At 48.1% G+C, this 21,325-nt stretch overlaps 1 protein-coding gene across 1 annotated transcript in view; it reads right to left on the bottom strand.

The window, feature by feature from the left end:
* Positions 1-834: 834 nt before the first annotated feature.
* trabd2a (TraB domain containing 2A) overlaps positions 835-21,325 on the bottom strand; it is a 55,469-nt gene continuing 34,978 nt past the window's right edge. Inside the window, exons 5-7 of the mRNA XM_080842841.1 lie at positions 10,993-11,083; positions 6,641-6,883; positions 835-1,105 (exon numbers count right to left, since the gene is read on the bottom strand). Of these exons, the coding sequence (XP_080698967.1) occupies positions 889-1,105; positions 6,641-6,883; positions 10,993-11,083 (551 nt within the window). The 3' untranslated portion in view covers positions 835-888. The remainder of the gene's footprint in view (positions 1,106-6,640; positions 6,884-10,992; positions 11,084-21,325) is intronic.

Here is a 21,325-nt window from a genome sequence, read left to right as displayed (position 1 = left end):
AAAGTGCACTCGGCATGACGTGTACGGGATTTACCCTCATATTCCACAGGAGTTACTAATGGCCAGTGGCTAAATCTACAAGTGCTTTAAACATTTACCCCAGCGTACCAGTTATTTCAATTCAATGCAAACATTGAACGAGTTTTCACTAGATAAATATTTTATTGTTTAGCAGTATAACAAAAATATTACAGTTTCCTCATGTCAAGACTGTAAATGAGAATGTCGGAATGAGAGTGAAAATGGTTAGTGTGCTGTACAGTATAATTCTGTAGAGGATTTGATGATGGAACATGAGGAACTGTCAAAAATAAACATATTTTCCATAACCTAAAAACTATATAGTTAAATAAATTAGATGAATAAGCTCTATGTCATACATACAATCAAAATTCTCTGAACAAACACACCAAGAGGACTCCTCGATAGGATCATAGTTATTTCCTGTATTAAAGAGAAAAGGGTGCTGAACATTTCATGATGATGGTTAGTACCTGATTTTTAGTCACAAAAATATAAGGACTCTTATTTATATAAAAAAAAGACAAAGAAGGACATTCCATACAATCATTTTCATGTGTTTTTTTTCTTCAATATTTCTAAATTACATCTATGATACATAGATATATATATATATACACACGCCCCACAGTTTTCTGCAATACAATGAACGATTCTTCGACAAGAGAAGAATAAATAATACGCGGAGGACACATCTGCACCTTACTCCTGTAGTGCAACCCCCCACCCCCCCCCCTTCTGGGGTTTTCCTGCTTCAGTCTGTGCCAAGCCTCTGCCCTTACCCACACTGAGTAGGGCTTTTATTTGCCTGTGTGTGCAGACAGGCTGGCCCTGAAAGGTGTGCACCCGCTGGCCCCTGGCACTGTTCTAGAGGTGGAGGAGCAGGAGAGTCTGTGCCACCAGTGCCCACAGGCACAGGATGGCGTGGAGCGACGAGGGGAGCGGAGCGACGCCGCCGCCTGAGAACGTCCTCGTGTGGTGGTGGTGGGAGCGGCCGTGACCCTTGGCCTCGTGCGGTCGCACCGTGATGTGACCGTTGATGATGCGGACGAAGGGTGGCGGGGGAGGCGGCTCCATCGTCGTGCTGAAACAGACACATAAAGGAGGGCACGTGTTAGCGTGCGCTGCTGTGAGTCAAGAGACAGGGTGGTGCTGCAGCTGGAACGCTGGATCACATCCACAATTCCATTTGATTTGGACGGAAGGAATCTTGAGGGGTACATCAAAACAAAGGTCGCCAACGTTCACTAAACAGAATGGAGTGAGTGTGGTTAAGTGTGTGTGTATGTGTGTGTAAATGTGTTTGAATGTGTCTGTGTAAATGTGGTTGAGTGTGTGTGTGTGTGTGTGTGTGTACAGTATTTGATGAGCTTGTAAATCCATGAGGACACCATGTGTGGGACATAAGCAGGCCTGGGGCAGAGGTTAATAATGTAGCATGCTGCCCGTGCCGTCGTGCTGCTCTGGTTTTTAGAAACGGCAGAGTTTGCTTCAGATTTGCCTCTATTTATAACCCAGCACAATAATCCTTCATAACAAGCCCTGCTAGCGCTGTGTGGTCTGCTGTTGATGAGCAAACTACAAACACTCGCGCGCACACACACACACACACACACACACACACACACACACATGCACGCACACTCACAGCTGTGCAGCAGCACTCCAACACATTATCTGGACACAGGCACTGCTGTGCATCAGGTCTTAACAAATGCACACTCACATACACCGTCACACGCATACATAGCTGGGTGTCCACACTTACATGCATGCGCACACACACACATACACACAGACATGGTCTGTCGTATAAACACACAAACTGTGTGAGCACGGAGCGCTCAGAGTGCGCTGCTAAGAGAGCCAGCGCCTGGCTCACCACCGGTGGCTGGCTGAGTCCCAGCTGCTGAGCGCCGCTGGTCTGCCGTGGTCCCTCGACAAGTCCCTCAGTACGCGGCCCTGCTTTGACCACCACGCCGTGACTTGGGCATCTATTTATGTTTTCTCTCTAGCGAAGACACACACACACATACATACACACACACACACACACCGAACACAAGCTTTGGAGCCTGACATCGATTGTTTGCTAACATGTCTGGAAGTCATCAAATTTAATCTGATTTGCTGTCTACGCTCCCCACACTCTCGTGGGTTTGTACAGCATGCACAGTTTTGACGTTACAAATGTGAAGGTCTTACCCTTGCAGAAAGCTCAAAACAGCTATTAAAAATGGAGATGGCTGTGATTACACACACAGCCACACACACACACACACACACACACACACACACACACAAGACCAGGGAGAACGAGAAATTGGGAGAAGGAAGAATGGAAATAATAACGCACAGACTCTGGGGGTGGGGGGAGGGGGGGGGAGGGTTGTGTGTTGGCTGGAGGGGTACGGGATTGAGTAGGCCTCTGTCCCCGCAGACTGTCCTGCTGAGCGGCAGCATTAAATCACCGCGGCGGCTCGTTTCAGATCTGTGGTGCGCTCTCCATCAGGCATGGCCGGGGCTGAGCCGCAGCCAGCCAAAACAAAACAAAAAAACTCAACCAAGAATGAACGAAACAAGGAAAGGAGAGAGAAAAAAAAAAAGCCCCGACAGGTTCTTAATTCTCGGACCACCAACTCCGCCACCCACTGTAATTCCCCTGTCCATGCGGATAAAACAGCACATCATCAAACTCTTAAGTAGATCTGCGCTTGCTCTGATGGACTCTTGGGCTTCAACTTCTACTTTTTGCAGTACAATTTGCTGTATCTGGGCTGCTGTCAGTACATAGGCGAGACAGACTAAAAGAGAGAGAGAAAGAGAGTCCATATATGGAGTGAAGTCTTCCAGGAGCAACTGGGTGGCTAACAGCTGCGGAGGACCTGCGCCCTAAATGAACTCGCATATTTAATCAGGCAGAAATACAAACGTTCATTTTCATCAGGGCCATATGCTAGCAGTTAATAATATTTACTTTGCATTGATTGGCCCTGGCAGCCGTTCCTTTGGACATACCCCTGTATTTTATGCTTATTTTAGAAATTACATTCCAACATTCGTTTTTTGTTTTTTTTCTCTCTTTCTTACCCACCCTCCCAAATGTCTCTGAGGGTTTTTTTATGTGTTAACTTCTGAAGGTATATGGAAGTTTATTTTTCCTCAACCTGTGCGGTGCGTCTGGTGCCAGTGAAGTCACCGTCACCAGCTGTAATCGCCGGTGACGCCCCGCACGAGGCCACGGATCAAAGGCAACGAAGAAAAGTCGGCCTGTGCCCGCTGGAACTAAGATGCGGCTTTCTGTATGTTTTCTGAAGATTTGAGGCAACGCGTGTCCGTTTCAAAGAGCGGATTAAAATAAAAACCAACGTAAACCCCCTTAATGACAATGAGGAGGAGGAGGAGGACAGTGACGAAGGCGGCTAGAATGTCCAGCATGACAGCAGTAATTGGACCTTCAGTCGTTTCAAGCGCCGCTGTTTGCAATCATATTTCTTAATCTTGTCAAGCTCATAGACCGTTTGAGGCTTTTTGGTTTATTAAATATCCACCCACAATAAACTGGTTTATTTTCCATGGAGTAAAGAAGAAAAAAAGACATAGTTGGAAACAGGGCCCTATCTGGCAGAAGTCAAGGCTAGACTAAGTTTGCAGCTTTTGGTAGGACGGAGGGGTGGGAAAAAAGGAAAAGAAGCACAGATGAAAGTCGAATAAACTGTTTCAGTGCCTTCAAATTGTAAATGACATTCACATCCTACATCTGTGTCAGCAGCGGCTGGAAACAGATGGGTCCGTGTTCTCTGTCCAGTTTCCACTCCTCTCTCTCTCTCCTACACTGCCTGCGTCTCTCTCTCTTCTCCCTCTCCTACACTGCCTGCGTCTCTCTCTCTTCTCTCTCTCTCCTACACTGCCTGCGTCTCTCTCTCTTCTCTCTCTCTCCTACACTGCCTGCGTCTCTCTTCTCTCTCTCTCTCTCTCTCTCTGTGTCTCTCTGTGTCTCTCTCTCTCTCTCTCTCTCTCTCTCTCTGTGTCTCTCTGTGTCTCTCTCTCTCTCTCTCTCTCTCTCTCTCTCTCTCTGTGTCTCCCTTGTCTTTCTCCGAGCAGCGGCTGCTTTTATGGCTCCATCTGGCTGTGCACGGGCAGGATGACCACTCGGCCACAAAAAAAAACATGGAGAAAATAATTTGAGTGATTTCCCTCGGCAGAGAGACACAGAGAGGAGGTGGAGAGGAACCAGTGAGCTTGGACCTGTGTGTGTGTGTGTGTGTGTCTATGCGTGTGGTACATTTTTTCTTAATGTGTAATAAATGGCCAAAAGACTGTAGGCCCCCATAGTAAATTCCGAGGTACAGGAGGTATCTGTGTATTATGGAATGAGGCAGGCTGGTCTTTACTGGTGGCAAAAATAAATAGAGTTTATATTTAGTATTGTTTGTTTTCTCTTTCAGGGTGATTTAACCTAGTCTAAGTACAGTTAAACTGGGAGTTTATTTGAGAAAAATTCAAATTTATTTTTCTGAGAGCCCAAAATATGTTAGGTGTATAGGTGTGTTTATATATTTAAATCAACAGATGTTGAGTGATTGGTTTCTAACTAAATCCATGCCATATTCTACTTGAATAACAACTGTTGTTAGGGAAACAACAATATTAGATATAAAGGATTGTTTTTCTCTTCCTGGAGTGTCGTCATCGTAAACACAAGTTTGTGTATCTAACGTACGCATATACTTTCCATCCTGACATAATTGTATGGGAGGACCCAAGCTTTCAGAGATGGTGGAGTGTGTGTGTGTATAGCTGCATGCCAGTCACAGCACACAGGCCAACAGACACACGGCTGCTGTTCCCACGCTGAGACTAGCAAGATGGAGGAAAAAGGTGTGTGCGTGTGTGAGAGGGGAGATTTATTTTTAAGTTTTTGCTGCAGGCAGGGGCGTATGGAGCTCGTAGTCCAGCCATGCACGTTAAGGAAAGAAGACGACATGGAGCCGAGGTGGGACAGATCCCCTTCCCACAGGGCTGAGTGTGTGTGTGTGTGTGTGTGTGTGCTCTCAGATCGCTGACAGCGCTGAGTGTGTGTGTGTGTGCTCAGATCACTCACAGGGCTGAGTGTGTGTGTGTGTGTGTGCTCTCAGATCGCTCGCAGGGCTGAGTGTGTGTGTGTGTGTGTGCTCTCTCAGATCGCTCACATGGGATCTGCTGACGGAGCCGCCCGGGCAGCTCCCGCAGTGGGAGGCCCGGGAGCCGGGGGACAGGATGTGATGCGATATGATGGGCTACTGTGACCCACCCTGGGGGGACAGGGAGGAAGTATCACCTCCGTCTATGTGTGTGTGTGTGTGTGTGTGAGAGAGAGGGAGGGAGGGAGGGAGGGAGAGAGAGAGAAGGAGTGATGAAGAGAGAGGTAGAGAGAAAGAGATCACCTCCGTCTGAGAGTGAGAGAGCAGTTCCCCCCTTCCTACTCTCTTCTCCCTGTGTCGTCTCCAACACTGACATCTGAGATGCCACTCACAACAGCATTACATCCATATGTACACACACCTGAAGTAAATAAACAAGCTCCCACACAGCAGCCTAACACACACACACACACACACACACACCTGCACACAGTATTACTCACAAGGGGCTGTTGGTCAAACTGATCCCCAAATACAGCACACCGTCTGGCTTTGCCACTCAACCTCTCGTTGAAGGTTTATTACTGCAAATTATTGGGTGTGTTTATGGTCATAATTGAGGAGTTATTAACTCCCCAAGTTTGACTTTGGCTGCTTGTGCACAACACTAAATCCATCGTAAACCACATAACCTGAACAACTTTTGGAGACGAATGACAGTGAACACACAGAGAAGGAAAAAATAATAACCCTCGTAAATTACATTTTTGTGTGCCATAAAATTCGCTACAACACAATAAATCATATTCGTGCAACGTTTAGAAGAAAACTTGCAGAGAAAGCTTGGTCACTGCACACTCCTATGTGTCATTGTGTGGTGTTCCTCATCAAAAATGTTTGCCACAAAAATATCTGTAGCTTTGTGAGACAAACTTCACACCCTCATCATTTTAACAATGAACCAGTAGACTAAACCAGAAGACTGTTTATTTCCATATAGCTTTCCAACCAAATAGTTTGTCTTTAAATTTCGAAAAACAAAGTTTACCCGAGTTCTCTCTATTTTTATTTTATATAAACTGAAACTATGCTATGTTTATCCTTTTCCTAATGTGTACTAAGGAGCTCTTAATTTGGAAACCCCTCTTACTCTCTCCTTCATCTGGTTGATATATTCCAACAAAATTCTCCCTCATCCGTGAACCTATAGACATATCAATATCACATTCCCTTTCAAAAATCCCTTAAAATCCAGAATGCAACTGGAATTGTTCCAATTCTTCAAAATATACATATGTTTATATAATATACATAAATATATATAATGTTTATTTTATATTGCCGTAAACCATGACATAATTTTAATGAGTATTAAGGGGCTCTTAAATAAATTCATCCCTCCTACTTCTTCTTTGATGTGCTGATATGTCCTCCATCCCTGAGCCTACAGACATGTTCCTATTCCTGTAAAATCCCTTAAAAACCTGATCGCTCACCTCTCCTCGATGCGGACCCACAGGTCATTGAACTGCCGGTGTCGCTGCTTCTTCTGCTTGCGGCGCCTTTTCTTCAGCTTGCGCTCCACCTTCTCCAGCAGCTCCAGGCTGTCAGGCAGCAGCATGTGCGGCATACCATCCTCGTCCTCCAGGGGGTGCTGGTCCTGGGACTCGTGCAGAAAGGGTTCCAGGGGAGAGGAGTCCAGCTCGTCCAGATCCTGACCCTCCGACTTGGAGCCTCTTCTGTTGGATTGTGTTTGTGGGGAAGGGAGGGTGGGTGGGGTGGGGATAGAGATGGAAACGGAAGAGTTATTTATGAAGAAAGGGCAGAGTTTCAGAGTTCAGACAGGATTCAGAGTTATCACATTTAACTACAGGGTTGGGAAGAGGACGGGTCCATTTGAAGTTCTGTTCATGTTGAGATGGGAAAGAGAGACTAACCCTAGAAACGGGCCTTCACAGGCCAAAATCCTGTCACAGAGGAACTACCCACTGATACCTTTGTTACGTGTTGCACTGTTAACAGGCCATTAGGCGGGAGACATGGACAAAACTGCCGGGGAAATTATGACTTAATGATGAGAAAAAGATGCTGTCCTTGATGCTGTCCAGCTATTTCCCCTCAAAAACAGACATGACAACAGATTAAAAAAACACGAATGCCCTTGAATTTTTTTGCTAAGATGCCAAAAGCAAATTTTGGAGAGAAGAGAGGCAGGACAATTTGCGCAAACACTCCCATCTGTTTTAATGTTATTTCCTCTAACAGGAACATTAAGGAGGTTGATGTCTGCGGCCTCCACATTTCTGGTGGAAGTGGTCTGGGGAAGGTCGGCACTAATCCTGGCCGCACGGAGATAAAAGGGGAGCATCTGCTTCTGATGAGCGTACTACTTTGGCCATCCTGATATTTTTCTTTATTGGCGCACATACATGTGGCTTCAAATGGTGTCTCAAACATTGCAGGAATTCATTACAGCTGCACTGGCACAAATAAAAGCGGTAAGCCAAACCCCCATCGTCTTGCTTGCGCATATTTACAACGGAACTTTCCGGATGCTAGACTTCTAATGTCTCCTCCAATCTGGCATCTCATCTATATCTAGTGTGTGTGTGTGTGTGAGAGTGTGTCCACGTTGTGTGAGTGCATGTATTTTTGTGTGTGTGTGTGTGTGTGTGCACGTTGTGCGGGAAGAGCCACTCCCTCCCTGGCTTCTTGGAAGCATTTCTTAGATCACCACTTGATAAGAGAGGGATTGTTTTTCCGAAGGTCGGCTGCGATATATCTCCCCACCATCTCTCCCCATCATCTCGGGTCTCTGATGTGTGTCGGCCTGTTGGTGGCTGAGAGTGTACAATAGAAACTCACAGAGACGTGACCAGGCGTGACCTGGCGTGACGGAAGCACAGTGAAAGAGAAGAGGAGAGAGGGAGCGTGGGAGATCAGGAGGGAGAGATAGCCACCCATGGAGAGCAACCATGGGAAAAAGAGGCGATGACAGACGGACGGACAGACTGGCTTGGTTCTTCTTAGGCACGGAAGAGGATCCGTGGTCAGTCTCTTAGAGCAGGGGAGCCGACGTCTAATTAAAAAGCATTAAGAGCCAGGCTCTCACCTCTTTATGGGGCAGTGTGTCTTAGAGCAAGTCGACATGTCAGGCATGTCTGGACCTTATCTGAGGAGGGGTTTATTTAGGCTAACTGCTGACAATGTGAATCAATGAGAGTGGACTGCTTGACTGCTTCACAAGAGCTGTAAGCCCTACCATGGTATGTGACGAGACCCATAAACACAAGCTCTCTATTAAAGCAAGGCAAGGAGATTACCACAAGCCACTCCATTCTTGTGCCATAGACAAGCCATGAAAGGCATTTTCTACAGCAATCAGTAAAGAGACCCACACACAGCCTGGCTTATGAGGGCTGTTCATAACTATGAGGGCATTTATGACACATAACTCACAACCTTTCCTTGTTGCTCAATCGTTTTTTCATCCAGCTCTTGCTGAGTCCACTTAGGCCTCAGAATTCGGTGGGTACACAATCGCTGCCATAATTCACAGCGGTGCTCCACACCTCACTAGGGACACGTAGCATTCTAGAACGTTTCTGCACTTAGTTACAGCGGAGCAAGGAGCCAATCAGAGCGCTGGTCCGAGCCGAAGAGCCGGCACATGAGTGGCAGCGGAGGCGCATAAAGGGTCCTTTCTAGGCAGCGCGACCCCACGGGACACTCTGCAGCTGATTATGTGGGTTTTGGGGGGGCTTTTTTTGTGTCAGCGGTGCAGGGGCCGGGGCTGTTTCTTCGGCTGTGGTTCCACTGCCCACAAGGAGGCATTCTCATACTGAGAAACAAAAGAGTGCAAGCGGCCCGGACTCTTACATGGGACCGCAGAAAGGAGGGAGATCAGGATGCAGTTATACCAGAAAAAAAAGACAGCTTGAAAGAAAGAAAAGAAAGGAAGAAAGAGGGGGAGGAACGAGAAATTGCTGATTTCCATCCGTGCAGTAATGTTGAGTTTAGATGGCGGGGCAGACAATGGCAGGAGGACATATGTGACGGAGTCAACACTGGGGCTGACGCGCTGACCTCACTGTGCAAATAACGCATGTCACATTTGTTTATTTTTACTCGAAAAAACGGCTAACCATCTCAAGTTTAAAACAGGACCAATTATATGATTAAGTGGATTACAGTCCTTTTCAGCTGTAAATGTCCAATTGTGACCTCACGTCTGTTTGGAAAGCATCAAGGGTGATTAGCGCGGGCCCTATGACTGACACCGTGGGCTGTGGAGGATTCAATTTTTTGCGGAGTGGGGCTTCAATATCGGAGCTAGAAAGAAGGGCTGATTTATAAGTGAAATTTTTCGATTACTTTGCAGACAACACATTTTTCACAACAGTCCGACCAGAACAGGAACATCTGTTTTTGGTCTGCGGGTGAAATTACACAAACTTAGGAGTGCGCTTACTTGGAAAATGATTTCCATTTCAAATCCAGTCGGCGAAACAGAGAGACAAAAATAAATAAATGCCACGCAGGGCCTGGGGGGTGCGGGGAAGCACCATGAAATGCAGCGGCGCATGTAACCTTACACCAATTTAAGTGATAAAATATGGCCCCGCCAATTTTACAGAGCCAGGTTTTGAGAAGAAATCATAATAAGTTACAAATCTGCAGGAGAACGATATCCAGTCCCTCTCTCTGGTGGAAATTTGTCAGGATAAAGGTGGAGTCGCGCTGCCTCCGCCGGCTGGTAGCCTGCGCGTTCGTCCTGCAGCTTGGACGGTTTCATGGCAGTAAAGTTTAATCGACTCTTGAAAGCGAGGGTAAACCTGAAAATCCCACACAGCCTGAGAGGCAGCGAGGCGGCCTCTTTAGTGGCTTTGTGGTCCGAGGTTGTTTTTCACCCCGGGACAAACAGTGCTCCACGCAGGGATTAGTCAGGGACACGGGCTTCATGACAGAGGCCAAAAACCCAACAGTCACCGCAGAGACTAGTTCCAGAACTTTCCCTCTGAACCCAGCTCCATTTCCCACAGTTCATAAGGGGAATGTCTTGTTCAGAACATGTCTCTTTCGCACTGCATGACAGTGTGTGTGTGTGTGTGTGTGTGTGAGAGAGCGAGAGTGTGTGTCTGTGTGTGTGTGTGTGTATCTGCCGCCAGCCCTTTAAAAACAAAGAGCTTCCATTTCCACATGGCTGCTTACTGGGGTAATCTGTAAATGCGATCTACGAGCAGTCGCCGTAGTTTTTCTCATGAACACGTGTAGCTGCTGATTGGAAAGGGATAAACAGAGAAAGCAGCTGCTGTTTGATACGGAGCCACCTGTGGTCAGTGTTGAAGGCCCCCCCCCCCCCCCGAAACTAGGTCCGGAGGGCAAGGCAGATGGTGGAGGGGATGGGAGATGGTGGAGGGGGTGGGAGATGGTGGAGGATGGGGGAAGGAGTGATGGGAGATGGTGGAGGAGATGGGAGATGGTGGAGGGGATGGGAGATGGTGGAGGGGATGGGAGATGGTGGAGGGGATGGGAGATGGTGGAGGATGGGGGAAGGAGTGATGGGAGATGGTGGAGGTGATGGGAGATGGTGGAGGTGATGGGAGATGGTGGAGGTGATGGGAGATGGTGGAGGGGATGGGAGATGGTTGAGGTGATGGGAGATGGTGGAGGGGATGGGAGATGGTGGAGGGGATGGGAGATGGTGGAGGATGGGGGAAGGTGTGATAGGAGGACGGTGGAGGATGGGGGTTGTGGTAGGGCTAAAGGTAGAGGTGATGATGATGATGATGATGGTGATGATGATGGTGCTGATGATGATGAAGGTGATGGTGATGGTTATTATTACCTGTTAAGGGGCCGCCCCGCAGGAGTGTGCTCCACTTCGTAGCCTTGACTACGGAGCACATCAATCACCGTGTTGTTGCCCAGGAAGTGACCTGCAATATAAACAGTTCTCCTTTCAGTCTCCAAGAGCGCCTGCGGACCCCAGAGGTGTCAATCAGATACACACAGAAAGAGAGAGAGAGAGAGAGACACACACACGCAGACACACACTCTCTCTCTCTCTCTCACACACACACACAGACACACACTCTCTCTCTCACACACACACTCTCTCTCTCTCTCTTTCTCACACACACACTCAGACACACACTCTCTCACACACACACACAGACACACACTCTCTCTCTCTCTCTCTCTCTCGCACACACACTCCCAAAACCCCACAGAACTGAAGGGCAGCACCACCCAACAATCGTCTGACCACCTCCACCCCCTTCCCTTCTTGAAACATAAGCACTCGTGTGTTAAAGGATACTATATGTGAATAACCATACAATAGTGCAATATTTAACAAAATAGCTGACTCCATTTACATGTAAACACTCTTTTTCTCTCTCACACACACACGCACACATATATATACTCACACACAAATAAATGCACACACAGACTGTGACCTGAACATATCATCAATCTATGAGGGTCGACAGCGGTTCAACATGTGGGTTTGTAAACGCCATTTAATCGGTCAAGGCAACCCTTGACATGCAATTTCACCCCATGAAAAAGCAGATCAACACCAGGTCCACAGCACTGGCTTGTGCTTCTCTGTGTCACATTCATCATTTCAAGTCATCGTCTGAGCAACTCAGGCCAGCAGAACTCAGGGCATAAGAACTCAGGGCATTAGAACTCGAGCCATTGGAACTCAGGGCATTGGAACTCAGGCCATTAGAACTCAGGCCATTAGAACTCAGGCCATTAGAACTCAGGGCATTGGAACTCAGGCCATTAGAACTCAGGCCATTAGAACTCAGGGCATTAGAACTCAGGGCATTAGAACTCAGGGCATTAGAACTCGGGCCATTAGAACTCAGGGCATTGGAACTCGGGCCATTAGAACTCGGGCCATTAGAACTCAGGGCATTAGAACTCAGGGCATTGGAACTCGGGCCATTAGAACTCGGGCCATTAGAACTCAGGGCATTAGAACTCAGGGCATTAGAACTCGGCCATTAGAATTTAGGGCATAACAACTAAGGCCATAAGAACTCAGGGCATTAGAATTTGAGGGCATTAGAACTCAGGCCATTAGAACTCCACAGAAGCAGAGTCACTCTCCTCCTCACATGAGCACAAAAAATGGCTGGCTGCCTTCTCGCAACCCCCCCTCCTTCCCCAACCCACTCCTTCAGCCCACTCCATCCCCCCTCACCCCCCCCCCCCAACACACACCCCCCCCTCACCCCCTCCACCTTGCCCCTGCTAAGCTAGGTGAAGTGGGGCATTGTGGGTTCAGGTTGCCCATGTCAAGGGGTCCCCATTCTTCTCCACCCCGTCACAAAAGAAATGGGAGCTCATTGTGTGCACCAGCTCAGCCATGTACCGCGCTGCTGTGTCAACAAAGGGCCAGGCCTTTAATCTGACTCTAATGGCGCACAGGAGGAGCTCCCGGGCCCACTGATAGAGAGGTTTAAGCCAGCCGAGCGAGCAAGCCAGAGGACCAGTGCAGGTGGGCACAGAATCAAATCAAGGGGGGGAGAGAGAGAGAGGGAGACGGAGAGAGAGAGAGGGAGAGGGGAGAGAAACAGCAGACAGGCCCACCATTCCGAGGCCCTGAAAACTGTTTTGGGGGAAATTACTCTTTATATGGTAAACACAAATGCCATCACTGCAGAGATGAATAATTTATCATGTATGGGTTTGTGTACAGCAGTGCTTAAAAGGGACGAGATGCGTCCCTGAGCTACTGTATATAAACTGCAGGCAGGGTTCTGATGGCACACACACACACACATATATGAAGAGATCAGGAAAAACTGATGTTCTAAGCAAAACCGGATGGTGAAAATAGCCTCCCGCGCTCACCGGGGGGCTTATGGGGTTGTTTTCTTGAAAGGGGTGGCTTTTTTTTTTACCCCTCTATCTCAGGGGAGGAAAAAAAACTTTTCTTTTCTATGCATCCCCGCCTGGCAGACCTGAAGAAAAAGTGACATAGAGAGCCCCACACAGAAACTCTTTCTCCCTCTGATTTATGGGTGTTCATTCTGTGAGGAGGGGGGGGGGGGTGACAGGGAGGGGAGGAGAGGGTTGGGGGGGGTGACAGGGAGGGGGGGGTGAGGTGGGACAAATGGAGGCCACCTCCACAATGAGGGAGGCTCAGAGGGGACGACTTCAAAGAGGGCCGGCGCTGGAGAGCCTTCTGAAGGGAGGGGGGGGGGGGGGGGGGTACGCCTGCTGACCGCTGGACCCCAGCGACACTTCAGTTGGGCCTTTCAGACGGAGCAGTAGCCCATCACAGGGGGCTCGGCTTGGCTGGCCAAACGTAAAGCAGCAAAAGATCACCTTAGCAGTAAACCGACCCCTGGTACCCCCCTCCCCATAAAGAATCATACACTCTAGGACAACACTCATTCGGATGTTCAGGTAAAGTTATATTAAAGTACATTCAGTAAAGTTACGGCCTATCTCTGCAGTCACAAAAATAGTGGCATCTTGAGGTCTTGAAAAATAAAACAAGGACACAAACGCACAAGCGGTAAATGCTGGTTAAATTGAAGATGTGTTAAGAAAAAGTTAATGTTAATCCATATGAGATTAAATTAAGGCAATTCTCAGTCTTTTGCTTTATGAAGGAAGTGCACATTCCAGTTATTTGATAGAAAGCATTTAATAACCTATAAAGCACTTATACGTACATCTTTTTGTAATATTTTTAGATTTGCGCATATTGTTTCTTTTCTCTCCTAGAAACCAACACGCCTAAGAAAGGCCCTGTACTCGTGAATGCAGTGTGGTTTATAAGTCAGACACAGTGGACTTATTTGAGACCTTATTTCAGGGATCTTTGTAATTACACCCCCCGTCAGAGAGAGTCTTTCAGCTTCCAGCTCTGTCTCCACCGCATGACTGACACACAGGTCAGAGATTACACAATAACCGCCTGTTATTCTTGGACGCCATAGCAACAGGCCTTTACCGCACACATTCTGACACCGGCCTGCTAGTAGGTTTGGAGACATGCTGGAAATGTAGCAGGCTACTGCCGGACAGCCGCACAGTCCAGACGTCTGATTCGACACCATCAGTCAAAAAATGTTAAGAATATGTAATTCTCCCAAAATGTTGGCTATGTCTGAGATATTCCAGCACTCTGAGTGGCAGGTAAACAGTCTGGGAATATCATTTCTGTTAGCACAACTGCTTTTTTAAACATACACTCAGCATCCTGTGTTTGAAGGTGGATGCGCTAGCCAGGGTTGATGCTATCACAGAGTTTTATCAAAGATTTGTTCATTCAGGGAACGACTACCACTGGCCTCAGCACAGGTGCAGTAGTAATAACAGAAAATTGGTCTGCTCTGTTTTTAGAGTGACAAATTTGGCACATTTAACTTTGAGAAAATTAATTCCAGGTAAAGTGAGAAGGAGTAGGGAAAAACAGCCAAAATTATGTTTTAATGTTTAAAGAATTAGTGAAAAAGCCCGCGCCGGCATGTAGGCTGTGTGTTGTTTGGCGGGCCTGTGGGTGTGTGCGTGTGGTTTCACGTCTGTTTGAATCAATCACGCAACCGCTGGCGTGAACGGTAGCCTGCTGATCTCATCTGTTAGGCTAAACCTGGGGAGAATGGAGAAGTCGCTGGGCTGGAGCCAGAAAATGACCTGCCGGCAAGTAACCCCCCACCTCCCCCACTACACACACACACACACAAACACACACACACACACACACCACTCACCCTCAGAAAGTTCTCCATTTCTGCCTGAGGCCAGGCCCTGTGTCTCCTCATTAACACTTTGTTTAGCGAGAATGTCCATGCGTGTGTGTGTGTGTGTGTGTGTGTGTGTGCGCATGTGTGTTAGCTTTTTGAACTGGGCTGCTCAAGACTATAGTGTTTGACTTTTTTCCCTGTCACTTTAGCTGCAGCATTCACATGGTGCTAATGACGTGTGAAACTAGCACTAGGCTTTAGCAAAGCAAAAGGACCTCCCTGTGTGCGTGTGTGTGTGTGTGAGTGTGTGTGCGTATGTGTGCATGTGTGTGTGTGTGTACATTGCTTAGACATCCGCCTAATCCCAGCAAGCCCGCCGTGTGTCCCTGACACTGATGCTGTGCAGACCCACGCCTCTTAATTACATCTCAGGGCTATCTCCCCTGAAGCCCCGCTTGACATCCAAACGCGATGTGCTCCTCGTAGCAGGATCTGTTGCAAATGCCTGTGAGAAACAGGCCGGGAGAAGAAAACCCAAACGCTAGTAAGCAAAGGCTTGTCCGTCAATCATGGGACGGGAGATAAGAAGCTCTCCAGTTCGCCCGGGCGTTGGGCACAGCGAGGGAGGGACACTCGCCCCCCGAAGGGCCCATCCGTCAGACCGCGGAGCACGAGGGGAAGCTTGTCTGAACTGGTGTCCGCTTCACGAGTCGCCACTGAGATCGAGGGAGCGAAAAGGGGGGGGGAAAGCAGTGCCTTCCAGGCCTTCCTGTGCTTTTAGCCAGACGAGGTGAAAACGTGTGAAATTGGACCCATAACTCACGCCTGTCCCCCCTGTGCTGCATCCCCCCGGTCGGCCCTGACAGACGGCAACAGATGAGGCCATTTGACAGTGTTGAGTACTGAGATTTGGGTTGTCCTTTAGCACTCTGAGATTCTGCTTGAATGAAGAGTGCTCAACAAATAAAATGAATTATTATTATTTATTATACTCATTAGCTGTGAGTGACTGGCTCTTAACAAAAGAAAATGCTATCATAATTCTCAGCAAAACGAAATCTGTGCTGTAGACCTCTGGCCTTGAGTCTGACTCAATACAACATAAACATAAATATAGTGTGGATGGACAGTAGCACTTATGTGCTTTTAGGAGGAACTACTGTGTCGGAGGAGTGCCACTGTGAAACACAAAAGATGTGAAATGAACTGGACATCAGCTGGAGGAGTGCAAGCGTCTGCAAAGTGATGGGGGGGGGGGGGTGCTGTGAAACGCACCATTCTAAACGGGGGGTTCAGCAGTTCAAGTGCGGTCTAGAGCCGTGGCCACTCAATGATCGCATTGATCTATGACCATACCTCTTAAGTGGCTTGTTGACTACACGCCAAGGTCAATCTTGAAATACTACGGCCTTTCTAGTGCCGGCCTCGCAGGCCGCACAAAGCCTCCTGCGTTTTCGCAGTGCTCCAGCGAGATGCTGAAGATAAGGGCACGGGTAGCGGCCTGCCTAAAAGCTTTTCTTCAAGACTTCCTCCGATCCCGGCTCTAAGAGGTCCTTTTTTTTTCTTCAATGAACGATGTATATGTCGTTTTTTAAAGGCCCTCTCTCTCTCTCTCTCTCTCTCTCAGACCAATTTCACTGAGGAGCATTCATCCGATCGGTTAATGCTGCACCAATCAGTCTCTGGCACACCGCTGGGCCTAAAAAAGCACCTAGTGTCCTCGGCCCCCTCCACTCCAATTATTAGGGGCATACGACCAAGGGCCTTTTAAATACGGCTACTTTCAACGCTGCGCAATATTTATATTAGAAAATGGTAACCAGGATTGAGAGGCAGTTCCCAAAACATTACGAAAACCAAATAAATAAGCGGCAGCGTGCCGGCCCGTGGCGTCCCGAGCCAGCACAGCTGTTTGTGTATACATCTACTTTGCGAGCCGCATTCCTGACAGCCCATAATCACCGCTGCCCGCGGGAGACTGATCAAGCCGAACTTAACAAGATGGATGAGGCCAGAGGAGGTGGAGGAGAAGGTGGCACTGTGCCCCCAGTGCCATGTTCCTGCCGTATTAGGCGGTGTCGCTGGTGGCGGTGCCATCCCAAGGCTGGTGACTCTCTCTAGGGCCTGGGAATGCACTAACAGATCCAGTCTCAGAGAGAGAGAGCTGATGTAAGAGTCAACGACAGACTACAGCTTCCTGCGAGCGACTCATCCTGCGAGCCGGAATCTCTGATCCTTCGTCAGCACTCTTGGCTCTGAAGGCTCCAGGCTCTGATGACATGCTCAGACAGAAAGACTCTGTCTGATCTCCCTCCCTCCCTCCATCCGTCTCTCTCTCTCTCTCTCTCTCTCTCTCTCTCTTTCTCTCTGTGTGTCTATTTCCCCTTTAGGCCGTGTCTCCTGTAATTAGGCAGCGGCAGCCCAGCGTTGTTGAGATAACATTGCTGATGCCGCTGCTGCTGCTGGCTCCAGACGGAGGCCGACTGGACGGAGGGGCTCTGGAGCCAGAGCGTCAGACACCTCTCCAGCTTCAGCTCTCGGGGGCCCCGCCCGGCCCAAACTGTGCGGAGGAATCGCAGGGGATAAAGCAAGCGGGTCGGGAGGTCAACAAGCAACCCCCTCCACACACACACACACACACACACACACACACCCTAACCCCTTCCCCCGCACTCTCATGGAGAGGGACCTTGACAACTGTGTAAACAGGGCCGGGAGGACAGGGACGCCCTCAGCGCCTGCTGGGAGAGAGGGAGAGTAAAGGGAGATAGGGATGTTGGGCGCCATCAAGAGGGGGTTGGGGGGGCAGTAAGTTGGCCAAAGGTGAGCCTCTGGTGGTGTGTGTTTAAGGGGGTGGGGGTACTTAAACTCTCACTGCCACCCCACCCCGTCCCAACTCTAACTCCCACCCACATCTCCTTCACCCTCCCCCCGCCAACCAACCCCCACTCCAGTAACACCTTCCACAACTGGCTTTATTTTTCTTTAGGCCGCCCGATCTGACAATGACAGGGTGTGCTTTTTCAGGGGAGCAGACGTCGGGACCGCACGGGCCAAGACGGAGGCTCTTGTTCCCGCGCCTGAGAGAAAACAGCCTGGAGCCCCTCAGGGAGAGAGACAGGGGAAGGGTTTCACACACTGGTGACACACACCTGACCATCCGTCTCTGTCAGGTCGGCCGCGATTATGACTACACCGTTAGTAAACACTGGATCGCAGCTCAGCTGTCTAGCAGTCTGACGGAAATAAATCTTCCATTTGGGTCTGCCAGGGGGAAAAAAACACACTGCGGCTTTTCACTGTCATACTTATACCAAATAAGGAGTAATGGAGAGCAGATTCATGAAAGCAACTTTTTAGGGATATTTGTATTCTGGCTGTGCAGTAATTCTTCTGTTCCCTTAAGTACGACATATCACCTCACTTTGTCGATCAACATCTTCAACTAAATGCTTTTTCATGAAGAACAAAAGCTCCTCGTAAATATTGTCAGTCATAACGAGGGCCAAGAGACCACAAGCGACTTCCAAAACTGAGTCGAGAGTGAATATCGACCGTAAATCATAATTGGAAAATCACTGCTTGCACAAAGCAAGCACAGACAGCGGGGAACTATATGCATAACTGGCATTGAGGCAGTTGCCACTTCTGTAGTGGGACAGGCTTGTGGCAGGATGCATGGATCGAGCACAGCTCTGCTTCACTTGTTGGCCAGCCATCTGACATGGACCTCAGGAGCACCGGAGGGAAAGGGGCCGTTTCAAGTTAATATACATATCAAATCGCACACATGCTGCAATCAGCCCTACTTATGGCTTCATTATGGATTTATTCAGCCACAATCCTACTTTTTTTCAGACTGACATTAAAAGGTTTCCTTTTCCTTTCCACGTGAACCTGTTCCTGGCCTTGCAGCGGGAATGATGGAGGGAGATTAGGTCTGACATGTCAGGAGACAAGTTCCGAAATAGACCCGCTCTAAAATGACAACATGATTACACATTATCACACTCGCTGACGATTAACGCACAAAATGTCCCTCTTTTTTTCTTCTTTTGAAGGCTCGGTCTTTTCCTCCTCACTGTCAGAGCGTGTGATGGACTGAGCAGGCCTCGGTTTGGTAATGGCGGTAAATGATTGTGGGCTAGCCTTGCCTGTCTGAAAGGTTAGCCTTTGATATTTAACAGCTTGAGTTCCCCTGGACTGACTGGCTCCCTGACTGACCCCTGACTGACCCTGGGGACAGGGGTGAAGGCCAGGGGGAGGCCCCCAGCATCACGGGGGCCAGGGCTAATACTGTAGCCACGGGGAGGAGGGCCGGCTGCCATGTCAAAATAACAGCGTTTAGAATCCTGCTAGAGGCAGCGGCAGACTACTCGCCTCGCTCCTGCCAATCCACTCAGCCATAGTTTATGGCCTTGTAACTCACCTGAGCACTTTAAGGGTCTCAGGTCAGTCTATTGCCATGTCAATTTAGTGAAAAAGAGCTGCGGTAAGCAGGGAAGTGTAGGGGCTAGGGGGGGGGGGGGGGGGGGGGTTTGAGGTGATGGACCTAACTAGAGCGCCTTCTCAGAACTGGTGAGAGCAGTGGACAGGAGCGGTTCACACAGATATGGGGTTGAGCAAGGGGGGGGGGGGGGGGGTGACGTAAAGCAAGGCCACCGCAGACCCCAGACAGTCAGAAAATTGAAAAACACATATACCATCAGGAGTGAGATTTAATGCTTTAGAAACAAAGATGTGAGTACTTATGAGAGAGTGGAACATCCCTTTTCCACCCAAAGGGTCATAGATTCAGTATTCTTTAATTCACCGATCCAGAGAATGTGGGGGGAAAAGAATCTGCTCGTCCCATTGGAGCCCATCATTATTTGAAAATGGAACCCTGTGTTAAGTACGTTGTTTATGTATTGCCAGAAGCTGTATTTAGTGTCTTAACTAGGAAATATGTGAGATGCAGAGGGCTTCCTCTACCCCACCCACGGTCATTTACGATGGTGAAATGACTTGAAGCAGTGTGTTGTTGTTGGAGCTTTTAGCGTTTGGCCAAAATATAAATTTTAGCTCTTGGCTTATTACGGGTACGGAGGTGAGCCCTGTAATAAGTCCAGTAAAGAGCCGACGCCAAGAACTGAGCCAAATAAAACTTGCCCGTGTTATTTTAGTATTCCACTATACGCTCATTAATACCCATTGCACCCTGTTCCAAAGCTGAAGTCATGATTCTTTTAGTAACGGGAAATTTTATAAGTCAACGACTAAATGAATTCTCATTACTGCAGTACACAACATGAGGGGTTTCACTGCGAGAGCAAACACAACCCTAAAGCAAAGGTAACCAAGGACAAGCCGAAGAGCTGAAAGTGCAGAGCTCACTCAAATCGCGACACGTGCATTTGCAATTAAGGTATATTTGGGTTGGATCGCTGAAGGTAACAATAGAAAACCCACAGACATCTGTAGATTCAGCAAGAGGTGATAACTCACAGTTCACTTCCCCTTTTACTCCCCAAGGAGTCCTGAGGGAGGGTAATTAATCCTCTCAGAGCTGTGGTTTGGGGTGCTTCTCAAACTGACATATTGCCACCGCTACGCTAACGAACCTCAAACAGGTTAGAAGCACAAGTCAAGGGGGGCTGTAGGGGGAAGCGTCTGAGGGATTAGGATCTGCTAGCGAGAGAAGAGGCATCGACTCCCAAATATTTAGAAAAAGACCCACTTTTGCCAGTATCCACACAGCAAGTACTTCAGAATAACACGATTATATATCATACTTAAAGAATTAAATGCATTTTTAATGGCATAGAAAATATATGGTTGGAAAAACTTTGCATGAGTCGATGGCTGGAAATTGCTCAAAATCCTTTGGTGTGAAAAGTGCCATAGTAGATTACTTTCTTATTTTGTTAAGCCTTTCACATACGAAACCCATTAATGTATCCGGTAAAAACAACACAGGCTAGAAAACTAATTTTCATTCTCACTCAGCCTACCATTACGGGAAAGTCACGGGTGTTGAGTATTCCCACCTGACTACAGAACAAGATGCAAAGGAGCGGAAAACCTCTGGGAAAAGAGTGCAATATGAACTCATGCCAGTTAACTTAGCTATGAACTATCCTTGCTATCTCTAGCTTAGGGAACCATCTTAGCTGTTGGTAGTTGTTAGGGTGAGTTAATATGAACTAATTAGTGGTTGTTAGGGTGTGTCGATATGAGCTAATTAGCTGTTTTAAGCTAAATGTATGTTTTTGAGGGCCAAGCAGTGAAGCTGCACTGGCACCCTGAGGGCTTTTACCTTTTCCTATTATAATGTTATGTAAAGTTAAATTGAGGAGACTGTGACAGCTAGATAATTAGCTATCATTTCATGTGTATTGAACTCTATCATTTATTTGATTGTTTCCTTAGCCAGCAAGCTGGTTACAGTGTTGCCAACAAATTCTAACCAGAAGTCAGTAT

The sequence above is a fragment of the Sprattus sprattus genome (assembly GCF_963457725.1).
Source record: "Sprattus sprattus genome assembly, chromosome: 7".
Classification (NCBI taxonomy): domain Eukaryota; kingdom Metazoa; phylum Chordata; class Actinopteri; order Clupeiformes; family Clupeidae; genus Sprattus; species Sprattus sprattus.
This window is presented reverse-complemented; position numbering and strand designations above follow the sequence as displayed.